Source organism: Schistocerca piceifrons, chromosome X (genome assembly GCF_021461385.2).
Source record: "Schistocerca piceifrons isolate TAMUIC-IGC-003096 chromosome X, iqSchPice1.1, whole genome shotgun sequence".
NCBI lineage: Eukaryota > Metazoa > Arthropoda > Insecta > Orthoptera > Acrididae > Schistocerca > Schistocerca piceifrons.
The window spans coordinates 707466299-707480028 of record NC_060149.1 but is presented as its reverse complement, the minus strand read 5'-3'; the positions used below and the strand labels follow the sequence as shown (position 1 = coordinate 707480028).

At 39.0% G+C, this 13730-nt stretch overlaps 1 protein-coding gene across 1 annotated transcript in view; it reads right to left on the bottom strand.

The window, feature by feature from the left end:
- Positions 1 to 530: 530 nt before the first annotated feature.
- The window catches only part of LOC124721278, a 210700-nt gene continuing 197500 nt past the window's right edge, over positions 531 to 13730 (bottom strand). The window contains exons 10-11 of the mRNA XM_047246163.1: positions 1769 to 1947; positions 531 to 1054 (exon numbers count right to left, since the gene is read on the bottom strand). Of these exons, the coding sequence (XP_047102119.1) occupies positions 1774 to 1947 (174 nt within the window). The 3' untranslated portion in view covers positions 531 to 1054; positions 1769 to 1773. The remainder of the gene's footprint in view (positions 1055 to 1768; positions 1948 to 13730) is intronic.

Here is a 13730-nt window from a genome sequence, read left to right as displayed (position 1 = left end):
ATGTTATTGCTGACAAAATTAGTGCCAGTTTTTCTGTTTCAAGTATAACATCTGTCTTTCTGCATACAGATAATTCAGTTTAATAGTCCATGAATGATAACTTGTTTAAATTTTTAAGAACAAAATTGTATTTATCACATGCCATATATAAGCAGGAACATACAACAGGTGTCTACACATAAATTTTTGATTACCTTACACCAAGTAAAGTTGTTTATATGTAAATGACATATTTCTCAGAGATGCCATCACCAGTGACTGTTACATACAAAAAAGAAAGATCAGTTTCAAATACACAACATCAATCAAAAACTGGTGCACAACAGAATTTTGAATTTAAAAAGAAGTGCCACATCCAAGAAAAAAATATTTTACATTTTACATGTTTGTAAGTAACATATGACAAGTGATTATATTCTCTTTCTTATCCAAGTTTCCCATTAACAATCATTTACAATCTAAGACACAAGATAGCACCAACATATAAGAGCTGCTAGAAAGTATGTCATTCATGTGTCACTTCAAGCAGCTTGTTTTTTTTTTTTTTTTTTTTCATGTCCCTACCTGTGGAAGCAGCTGAAAGTGTATTTGAATTCATTTTCAGTATCAACAAAACATAAGTTTGTTCTATGTAATAATGTGTATCTCTCTCTCTCTCTCTCTCTCTCTCTCTCTCTCTCTCTCTCTCTGTGTGTGTGTGTGTGTGTGTGTGTGTGTGTGTGTGTGTGTGTGTGTGTGCAACTTTTCTTTAGATATGGACCATATCACTAATTAGCTAATATCAGTAATGGTGGCAATTTTCTCGGTTAGTAAATTCTTCTGTCTTGCAGGACAGTCACTTGAATGAAAAACTGAACACGTTTGGTAATTCCAAGAGCCATATCAAGCACACACTAGAAGCTCTCACAATTCAGGAACTGATAATAAAATTTATTTTGAATTTTCAATATCTGAACACATTTTATAAGTCTGCTGGGCTGTATATATAACATTTCATGTCCTGTTTGTTCTCAGGTTCTTCTCTTCCAGCTGTATAAATACATCAAGATCTAATCTGAAAAAAAACAATGTTTTTCAAAATACCTTTTAGTATTTTGTGTTAACACTAAATATCAACTAACTTATAATATGCTATTGTTATTATTATCTTTATGCTCCCTGTTCTCCATATATTTTGTACAGTATTTAATTATTCCATACATTTACTTGTTTTAACATTGTGTTTCACTGACATTTCTATAAAAAGATCCCAAGGTTTATTCAAAATAAGATGTGCACCAATCTAAAATGCTATAGGGCCACCTGTAGTGGTGATTATCATGACTCAACCTATAATGGGCTATCCTACTATGCACAATACATTTAAAACAAGGTTCACAAACCAAAAATGAATTTATTGGAAGATACAAGTATTCTGGAAAGAAAAATCTTCTTGCTGAACAGCTGTTCCCCTGAATTCATCATAAAGATCCCAGTCAGCATGATATAAAATTAGACATGCCTTACTTTAAATCCATCAACTTCGTTAGAGCTCTAGAGGAATAGCCATATGTACTTCATGAAATAATAATAAATTTCTTTAGCAATACTAACCACTGACATAGAAAAAATTACAGTTACAGAGTTTCAGATGAACTGTGATGATTTCTCTATACTACATCAGCGATTCTTGTTGACACCATGTAATACAGTCCAATGAACTGTAAAAGAGAAGATAGCTTCCCTGTATAATTATTAACCCAAATAATACCACAAATAAAAAAATTACCTGCTTCATTCAACAAGAACATTGTAATGTCGATCATCCTCTGCTATAAGGAGCACCTGAGGCCAGCTCTCATTACTGTTTTCAGGATAACAGCATATGTATTCTTCTGTACCATACATTGAAGGTCTTACCACCCGTAATGTTACATGAAGTGTAAAACCCAAAAGGAACATTTCAATCTGCAACAGACATGAAGAAGCATAAGTAAATAATTGTTATTTATGCATTTTGATGTTGATTAAGGATCCACTTTTTGCTCATTTCCTAAAAAAAACTATGGGAAATATAAATATTTCAGAAAAATTTTCTTATTCTCTGAGGGTCATATCTTGTGGTGCCTGTATACGACAAGTTAAAGCTGTAGGATAAAGTGACTGGTCATAGCAGTTAACTGAACTACTCAATGAAAAATGAACAAGTAGAGATATTTCAGCCATAAAAAATTTAGCTATCTTCTTTTGGCTGTCATCAATCTCCTCGTTAAAGTTTTGGCCACTAATGCAGGTAGATTGTGTGTTATTAATTATTGCTGAATTAACAAGATCTAAAGTAAATGTTTTGCTGTTTTTATTTTTGTTGTAGGATTGGTTACTGATGTGGTGATGAAGTCACTGAAAAATGTGCTTTTCAAGGTTTCAATTAATATCTCATTTTCAAATGTTCTTTTACCCCAGTGTTTCACTGTCTTTTGCTTGTCATTATTAAATCAGTAATTGACAATATGGCAAATTGTAATACTTTATCATGCTTCTATTGAGATATTACAGTAAATAACTAAGTAGGTATTTGTATCAATCATACAGAAAAAAAGACTGATTGCTACTTACTGTTAGAAGACATGTCAAGTTGCAGACAGGCACAATTAAAAGACATTCACATATAACGTTTGGCCACAGCCTTTCTCAGTAAAAGTAAGACAAATACACACCATTCACATGCACACACAAGCAAGCACACCCCATGCACACATGACCACTGGCTTCAGCATCTCGGACTGGAATGCATCATGTGGGATGCAAGCAGAAATCTGGAGGGTGTGGGAAAGGGAAAGGGATAGTAGTGTATGGATGGGGGGAGAGATGAATGCTGCCTAGTGGAATTTGCAGGGACTAGACTGTGAACAGTTGCAGTGTCAGTAGGTTGTGCGGCAAAGAGGTAGGGGAAAAAAGGAGCTAAACAGGAGAGGAATGGGGAAAGATGGGCAGATGCATTGGCAGAGTGTGGCAAGCACTGTGGGAGACGAGAATAGAGAGGAGATGACAGCACAGAGGGGATGGAAACTATTGGTTGGAGATCATGGGGACAGTATGTTACCATAGGTTGAGGCCGGGATAATTACAGGAGCAGAGAATGTGTTGTAAGGATAACTCCAATCGGTGCAGTTCAGAAAAGCTGGTGGTGGAGGTAAGGATCCATATAGTTCAGGTGGTGAAGTATCCACTGAAAAAAAGAGTGTCATGTTCAGCTGCATGTTGTGCCACAGGGTGGTTTACTTTGCTCCTGGCCACAGTTTGGCGGTGGCCATTCATCCTGGTAGTCGGTAGTCATACCAATATAAGAAGCTGTGCAATGACTGCAGCAGAGCTGGTAACACTCCTTTGTGGCTGGTTATTGGGGGATGTTGGGAGGATTGTGGCTGTGAGCGGAAATGGCACAGAAGATCTGTTTACGGATTAGGTCTGGGGGGTAGTGCTTGTCGGCAATGGCCTTGGTGAGACCCTCAAGCATACTGAGCAAGGGAGTAGATGTGTGTGGCATATTTCTTTGTGGATTTAACTGAACCATACATTTGGGGTTAACTGCTCAGTGGTTTACTTAAACCCACAAAAAAAAAAAAAAAAAAACCATGCCATGTGCCTACTTTTGTATTTACCATCATGAGTCGATAGAAGCATGATTAATTATATTAACTACGCATACTGTCAATTACTGGGTTGATAATGCCAATAAAAAGACAGCAAACCAGCAATTATGGAGATTTTCCATCAGAAATGCTGAAAGATGCATTCAGTCAACACATCCACAAATAAATTTCCTCGTGAATATAAGAAAGAAGCATGATTATTTCAAGAGAAACTCTTAAACAAAAGAAGACAAAAAGCTTTTGCCTTAGGAATTGACAAGATAAAATTTTGAGTCATCAAATGAATATTTGAAAGGTTAATAGAAATGGAAGAAAAGACACTTTGTAACTACATTATTACTGGATGCAACACCCACTGTGGCTTAGGCACAAAAATTGTAAGAAGTTTGTCAAGTGGATCTGATAAATGGTATGAAAAATTTGTGTTGGAGAACTGGGAAAGGCAGAAAATGATGATGTTTGGTTTTGTAGAGTGTTCAACTGCCTGTACAAAGTCCCAATTTTTTCACAGTCCAATTTTTATACATAGTCCAATGAAGCCACTGTCATGAATAATGATGATGAGGAGGATGAAATGATGAGGACAACACAAACACCCTGTTCCCGGGCAGAGAAAATACCCAACCTGATCGGGAATTGAACCCGGGACCCTGTGATCCAGAGGAACAACGCTAGTCACTAGACCATGAGCTGTGGATGAGAGGCAGAACATGACAGGACAGGAATGGCTCAGGGTGTTCATGAAACAAAACCAACTCTCAGTGAAAATAGAAACGTGAAATGCAAGATGTACACAAATTGGATGGGGCAGAAGCAACCACTGCATAGAAATAAGCAAAGGTACTGGCTCAGGCAGCAGAGTACTTGAACCCGCTACATCTGCTGAAGGAGGTGTATGTGTGACAATAGTTTCAGTAATCAGTGTTTCAGAAACAGCTCCATCCTCATTATCTGTATTTCTTAGGATGTACTTTAAGAATCATCTGCTGCACAATGCTGTATCTGACTCTGGGGTTGGATCAACAGTTTCACTAGCTCTATAGCAATTCCTCAAATGTGAATAGCCTGGCAAAAAATCCTAAATTCATGATACTGGACACAAAAGCATAAATGTTACATCATATGCAAAAGATGATGGTATTAATTTGCGTGCTCTTCCATTTGACATGTGTGAGTGTTTGCTTCTTTTAAAAATTATGTAACACAGCATGTTTTGATCTTGTGGCAAGTACAGGAAGATCAGCCACAATGTATTAGTTTGCTGGACTGGCTGGCATATCATACTTTCTGACCTACTCCAACCAAACATTTGCAGGAGTTTTTGGGGCTGCAGTATTTAAACACCAAACAGAGATATATTTGCACTTGAAGACTATATGGCAGCTAATTTGACTGAACTACTTTTGCAAACGGATTCCTACCAAAAAATTGATTTGCCATCTCCTTCCATGGTTGATGTTTCTGAGATCATAACTGCAGACCTGAACATTCCTTAGCCTACTGAAAAATCTATCGGATTTGTTATCATCCTCAGCAATACATCTTTCTTCACAGGAAGACAGCATGGTGTTTTCTACAAGGAATTTTGTGACTGTGAAGGGCTACAGAAAAGATGCTACAACTTTCAAGGAGTATGTTGCTAAGGTTTTGCAAGTTCTAAAAGATGGGCTTCAAGTGTCATTTTGTGGATGTTCGACTAGAACAAGGAAAGTTTTGCCAACTGCTGGAAGATGTTTTGTACTAGAGACTGATGTTGTATTGAAATTACATAAAAAAGTTCAATTAAGATCAGCTCAGTATGCAAGTATGTCATATTTTCACTGTGATTTATGTAACTTTAGTTTGTATAAGCTAAGTTCATGTGAATGGCTGGATGTTAGTGTCCAAGGGACACAGTGTTATAGCAATCTACCCTGTTACTATCATCAGGTGATGAACTGAGTTTCTAGGAGACAGAATGGAAATTGTACACCCCCCCCTCCCCCCGACCTGCTGCTCAAAGAGTGGTCCACATCCAGTAGTGGGTGTGCAGGCAGTATCTCATCCCTGCCTTCTCACACCAATTCATTGCTATGTCTGTGGTTAACATAGGATGCTACATGCAGCATCTCCACTGCTACTCCACCTGCCCCCAATATCAGTTCATTGCAGGAGATCTGTTGTCTCTTCTTAATCAAATTAAGTTCAATTCAATTCAATTCAATTCAATTCAATTTTTATTATCACATAACATGCCTTATACAATCAAAGATTGTGACATAGGTTGCTAGACCTTACTAAGACTGTAGCCACTATCAAGACTGATCAGCTGTTCCCTTACTCTAATCTCAATAGATTCTTTAATGATGCATGCCCAGAAGTTAGACATCTGTGTCAGAATCTTAGTATGGTTATAATCCACTCCATGTAATTCTGATAGGCATGGACTGCTCACAACTATGTTTCATTTTGCTCTCTGCATTTGTTAATAGTTAGATTAGGCCCTTGTTTCAAATATTCATTGCTTAATACTCAATACAATTGTATGTTTAGAATTTACTTATCATGAGAAATATAAATAACAAAATAACCAACCAAAAACTGACTGGCTGAACCTAACCTTACCCTATGGTGGTATGTAACTCAAAGTCAGATCATTTTCTTTTTCAGGCAGTGAGCTACCAACTGTGACATCTAAACACATCTCACTCCCCATTTCAGAGCTTGCATGTAGTGCTGATTTTGGATTAAGCCCATGAGGTTACCCTGATTGAATAATCATTAATGGACTGACAATCAAAAGGAGGAATCCATGTTCCATTCTTGATCCAGCTCAAACTTTTAACTTATCACACACAATCAAGAAAGTATTTGTTAAAAGGAAAGTTACACATGGTTATGCTGCTAGATGTAGTAAGTGTCCAGTCAAAAATAAAACATTACATTCTCTCAAACAGTAAAGAATATATATTTTGTATTATGCTCAACACTGAATCCAAGTACTTGTGAGTAACTGGATGAAGTTTTTTAGAGCAGGAAACATTACATTAAAAAATTATCTTTAACTTCTTTGGTTGGATGTGTCCATTATTGTTGATAAAGTTAACACATAACACTCACTTGATGCAGGAAAAAAATAGAGTGAATCTCTTGGAAATATATTGCATTCCTACATCTTAATAAATTATTTTCCCACAACCAGTATTCTTTCTTAATGTTCATGATTTATTTGTAATTTTATAACATTTCATTTACAAACACTGATAGAGAATTGTGTAGAACTGAGCAAAATCCTTTCTGAACTGGACTGACTGACTACATGACTGAATTTCTGTGCTGTCACAGCTTGTGGTCACTTAAATAATATTATGACAATGTAAACAATGTTATTCTCATTATAAATTACATTGTATGTAAATTACAATGGAAAAATATCGATACAAATAATTTAAACATATGACGTCTAGGTCAGAAAAGAACAAAAACATATTTTGCACAAATCCATACATATTATAACAATCTCTCTCTCTCTCTCTCTCTCTCTCTCTCTCTCTCTGTGTGTGTGTGTGTGTGTGTGTGTGTGTGTGTGTGTGTGTGTCAAAATACTTTTAAAACTTGTTTTATTGCATAACAAACTGACAAAGTCTGACATACGCTAAGTGCCTAAATGCTGAAACAATACTGACTCTGCTTTTAACAATCATGAAGTTACATTCTGCATTGTTTAAACTGAAGGTAAATGAATTAAAATTTCATTGCTTTTACAAAACTGGTTATGAAATCTGAATCAGTTAGCATGTCAAAATATTGCAAAACTAATAACAAAACTGCATTACATATATACACCAAAGTGCCAAAGAAACTTGTATAAGCTTGCATATTCAAATACAGAGATATGTAAACGGGCAGAATATGGCACTGCTGTCAGCAATGGCTATATAAGACAAGTGTCTGGTGCAGTTGTTAGATCGGTTACTGTTGCTACAATGGCAGTTTGCCAAGATTTACGTGAGTCTGAACGTGGTGTTATAGTCAGTGCATGAGCAATGGGGCACAGCATCTCCAAGGTAGTGATGAAGTGGAGACTTTTCCGTATGACAATTTTGCAGGTGTAATGTGAATATCAGGAATCCAATAAAACATCAAATCTCCGACATTTCTGCGGCCGGAAAAAAATGCTGCAAGAATGGGACCAATGGCGATTGAAGAGAATGGGACCAATAACGACTGAAGAGAATTTTTCAACATGAAAGAAGTGCAACCCTTCTACAAATTGCTGCAGATTTCAGTGTTGGGCCATCAACAAGTGTCAGTGTGTGAACCATTCAATGAAACATCACGGATATGGCTTTCGGAGCCGAAGGCCCACTCATGTACCCTTGATTACTGCATGACACAAAGCTTTACATCTCATGCCTGGGCCTATCAACACTGACGTTGGGCTGTTGATGACTGGAAACATGTTGCCTGGTCAGACGAGTCTCATTTCAAATTGTGTTAAGCGGATGGACATGTACGAGTATGGAGACAGCCTCATGAATCCATGGACCCTACATGTCAGCAGGGGACTGTTCAAGCTGGTGGAGGCTCTGTAATGGTGTGGGGCATGTGCAGTTTGAATGATATGGGATCCCTGATATGTCTAGATATGACTCTGACAGGTGACATGTACGTAAGCATCCTGTCTGAGCACCTGTATCCATTCATGTCCATTGTGCATTCTGCCGGACTTGGGCAATTCCAGCAGAACAAAGTGACACTCCAAATGTCCAGAATTGCTACAGAGTGCCTCCAGGAATGCTCTTCTGAGTTTAAATACTGCCACTGGCAACCAAACTCTCCATGAACATTATTGAGCATATCTGGGATGCCTTGCAACATGCTGTTCAGAAGAGATCTCCACCCCCTCGTACTCTTACAGATTTACGGACAGCCCTGCAGGATTCATGGTGTCAGTTCCCTCCAGCACTAATTCACCATTAGTCGAGACCATGCCACATCATGTTGCAGCACTTCTGTGTGCTCACGGGTGCCCTTCATGATATTAGGCAGGTGTACCAGTTTCTTTGGCTCTTCAGTGTATATTCACAATAATGTTGTAATCTTTGCATTGCTAATTTTATAAGCACAGATTAATGTTTGTTAGTAACATAGCTCATGTGACTTTATGGTTATCTGAATCACAATTACTATCATTTTTTTTACATACAAATTTTGTGATGATAAATTGGGCTTTTGTTTACATTGACTTTAACATACTGTCACACAGAGGAAGGTGTAAGTAGCTGAATGATGAACACTAACTTCACTTAACGAAGATTTATCAGTACTTGCACATACAAGAGTGTGGAGTGAACTGCCTCTGGCCAGAACACATATGGTATATATACAGCAACAGAAAATTCCAGTACAATGATTTCTGCCATTTGTGGATACTTCTAGAATGTACTCAAACCGAATACAGAAATTAAAATGTTTCAGTTCAGGTGAGTTTTGAACTCATGACCCTCCAGGCAACAATCTGTTATTGTAACCACTACACTATGGTGACTGTGCTACTCAGCTTGTTCAGTGACATTGCTCCCTCCTTAAGAGAAGACCGTATCGGTGTTATGTCCTCCTAGTCCGGGAATGAGTCATTGGTCCTGCATACTCTGACTTCTGATGACTGATGTCCCCCCTGGCGGTGATCTTCATAGAACTTCCTTTGCCACTACATTCTTCAGTACCTTTCCACATGTTGCTTGTTGCTGGAGCTTCGGCTGTACCCAGGGTTGCAGGATTGTTATAGGGCTTCATTCGAAGGATGTGGACCGTATCTCTGATCTTTCGTCACCTTGTGTCGGGATCGAAATCTTCAACTTCATAAGTAACATCAGACAACTGTCTTACAACCTCATGAGGTCCAAAGTAGCGCTTGAGGAGCTTCTCAGAGAGACCAACTTTCTGAACAGATCCAAACGAGGTACCAGGCTGGTAGACAACAGGGCAGTGGCTATCGTCATACCTTCAGTGATCGTTTTCTTGAGCTTGCAGTGTGTGGAGATGAGCTAACTGCCAAGCTTCCTCAGCTGTGGTTAACACCTGGCTAATGTAGTTGTCATCCATGCCATCAGGAAGTAACGGAAACACAGTGTCCATCGTCGTCGTTGCCTCACGCCCATGCACCAGGAAAAATGGCGTAAATCCTATGGTGTCTTGTTTGGCGGTGTTGTAGGCAACCATCACAAAAGGCAGCACCTCATCCCAGTTGCTCTGCTCAACACTGATGAACATTGACAGCATGTTGGCCAAGGTCTTATTAAGGCGTTCAGTAAGCCCATTAGTTTGGGGATGGCAGGTAGTCATCATATGATGAGTAATGTTGCACTGGCAGTTTATCTCTGTCACAAGATTTGATTAAAAAACTTTCCCTCAATCCATAATTAATGACCTTGTGGTACCGTGTCTTAATACAATATCTTCTACGATGAATTTGGCTACCTCGAATGCTTTAGCTGTTTTCACGGCTTTTGTAATGGTATAGTGTGTCAGATAATCAGTGCAAACAATAATCCATCTATTGCCACTAACAGACATTGGAAATCGTCCAAGGAGGTCAATCGCAGCACACTAGAAAGGCGTTTTGGCTGGTGGAATTGGTATGAGTCCGCCAGGTGGTTTCTGAGGAACTGCATTTCTTCTCTGGCACTCTCGTCAGTGCAACACACAGTGACGGACACTCCTAAATAAACCTGGCCAGAAAAATCTCTTGCAGATTCTATCGTATGTCTTAATAAATCCTAAATGTCCGGCCTCAGGTGTGTCATGGAATTTCTGTAGAACATCTAAGAATGTGTGTTTAGGAATCACTGGTAGCCACCTCTTTCCAAATGGATCAAAGTTTTTCTTGTAAAGTAATCCATTAACTACCTTAAATTGTCCTTTCACATACTCTGACCAATTTAAGGCCAGCATAATTTGAGATATCTTGGCATCCTCCTTCTGCTCAGCAGAGAGATCCTGGAGTGCAGTGAGACAGTCACTACCTTCATCAAAGTCTTGATGGTCTTGCACAGGGTTTCTTGAGAGACAGTCTGCATCTTGGTGTTTTCTTCCACTTTTGTACACTATGGTAATGTCATACTGTTGAAGATGTAGTGCCCACCTGGTGTGAGTCGTCCTGTTGGATCCTTAAGATCTGTCAACAAACAAAGTGAATGGTGGTCTGTAACAACTGTGAATGGCCTTCCATAGAGATACTGTCAAAATTTGCACATGGGTCAGATCACAGCAAGTCATTCTCTTTCTGTAGTCGAGTAGTTTCTCTCAGCTTTTTTAAGTGTCCTAGAAGCATAGGCTATAATCTTCTCTTTTCATCCAAAATCTGCACCAGAACAGCAGCGATCCCATACCCACTGGCATCTGTGTGTAGTTCTGTAGGTGCTTTCTCATCATACAGACCAAGTACAGGGTCAGTCATCAGAGCTTTTCGCAGCACATTGAAAGACTCTTGTTGATCACCACCCCAGATAAATTTAGCATCAGCTTTTAACAACTCTTGGTGTGGCCTGGCTTTGATACAAAAGTATTTGATAAAACTACGGTAATAAGAACATAATCCGAGGAAGCTTCACACATTTATAATACATTTAGGAATAGGAAATTCAGTTATAGATGTCACCTTTTCTGGGTCTGGACGCACACCTTCGTTTGACACAGGGTGCCCAAGTATTTTGATTTCTTTTGCTCCAAAGAGACACTTTCTCGGATTAAGTTTCAGTCTGGCTTGTTGGAGACACTTAAGAATGGCCCTCCGTCTTCTTATGTGTTCATCAAATGTCTCTGAGAACACTATAATGTCATCTAAATGACAAAGACACATTGTCCACTTCAGTTGCCTTAGAATATTATCCACCATTCATTCAAAAGTTGCTGGTGGATTACACAAACCAAATGGCATTACCTTAAATTCATACAGGCCCTCAGGGGTGATGAGTGCAGTTTTCTCATAATCAGCCTCATCTACTTCGATTTGCCAGTATCCCGAGTACATGTCCATGGTTGAGAAAATCTTCAGACAATCTAGTGTATTGTCAATTCATGGAAGAGGGTAAATGTCCTTTTTAGTTATCTTATTGAGCTTCCTGTAATCAACACAAAAGCGCCAACTGCCATCCTTCTTCCCTGGTGGTGACCATGGGCTCTGCGAAAGCTGAATGATGTCATTCTTCATCATTTTCTCTACATCATCATGAATTATTTGACATTCCGTTGCTGACTTATGGTATGCTCTCTGGCTTATTGGTTGATGGTCTCCAGTGCTAATCTGGTGCTTCACTGTCGATTTGTCAGGTTTGCTCTTCACCTGTGGATTGAAGCATTCAGAGAACTCTTGAAGAATGGCAAGTAGCTTCTTCTGTTGTTCCTTAATGAGATCTGGTGATAGTTGAGCTAGAAGATCTTGTCTCGTAGTGGTAGCACTAATTTTGCCCACAGACTCGTCATGGAACGTTTTTATGATGCTCAGCTGTTCTGCAATTAACGGCTCAGCGTTTGCTACATACTTACTTCTTGGAATGGTCTGTGGTTCTTGGCGACAGTTAACTATCCACAATTCACCAAATCCATTCTTAAATGAGATGACCAAGTTATTCTTCAGTGGTATGCTTCTCTTACATTCCACTACAAGATCCATGGGTTGATGCATGGAATGACACATGACAGCTACCTTTCTAGTGCTGACTGCAGGACTGATCACTTCATCCAGCACACACAGTCTCCACAAACCCTGATGCGCATCTTCCTGTCCACAGTATCTCATCTCGTCTAGTATAATCTTCGAGCAATCACAATGTATAATTGCCTGAGAAGCTTTCAAAATGTCCCATCTGAGAATGACGTCATGACTACACTCTTGTAAGACAATGAATTCTAAGGGCCATGTTGTTGTTGTTGTTGTTGTTGAGGTCTTCAGTCCGGAGACTGGTTTGATGCAGCTCTCCATGCTACTCTATCCTGTGCAAGCTGCTTCATCTCCCAGTACTTACTGCAGCCTACATCCTTCTGAATCTGCTTAGTGTATTCATCTCTTGGTCTCCCTCTACGATTTTTACCCTCCACGCTGCCCTCCAATACTAAATTGGTGATCCCTTGATGCCTCAGAACGTGTCCTACCAATTGATACCTTCTTCTAGTCAAGTTGTACCACAAACTCCTCTTCTCCCCAATCCTATTCAATACCTCCTCGTTAATTATGTGATCTACCCATCTAATCTTCAGCATTCTTCTGTAGCACCACATTTCGAAAGCTTCTATTCTCTTCTTGTCCAAACTATTTATCGTCCATGTTTCACTTCCATACATGGCTACACTCCATACAAATACTTTCAGAAACGACTTCCTGATATTTAAATCTATACTCGATGTTAACAAATTTCTCTTCTTCAGAAACGCTTTCCATTGCCAGTCTGCATTTTATATCCTCTCTACTTCAACCATCATCAGTTATTTTGCTCCCCAAATAGCAAAACTCCTTTACTACTTTAAGTGCCTCATTTCCAAATCTAATTCCCTCAGCATCACCTGACTTAATTCGACTACATTCCATTATCCACGTTTTGCTTTTGTTGATGTTCATCTTATACCCTCCTTTCAAGACAGTGCATATTCCGTTCAACTGCTCTTCCAAGTCCTTTGCTGTCTCTGACAGAATTACAATGTCATCGGCGAACCTCAAAGTTTTTATTTATTCTCCATGGATTTTAATACCTACTCAAAATTTTTCTTTTGTTTCCTTTACTGCTTGCTTAATATACAGATTGAATAACATCGGGGAGAGGCTACATCCCTGTCTCACTCCCTTCCCAACCACTGCTTCCCTTTCATGCCCCTTGACTTTTATAATTGCCATCTGGTTTCTGTACAAATTGTAAATAGCCTTTCGCTCCCTTTAGAATTTGAAAAAGAGTATTCCAGTCAACATTGTCAAAAGCTTTCTCTAAGTCTACAAATGCCATGTATGGCCACTTATACCCATCTTCCTGTAGGTTTTACATATTTCCCATTATCCACCTTCAGCAGAGATGTTTTGCTGTCAACGAATATGGTTTTCTGCAACTGGTGACGGTAGTTCTCCGA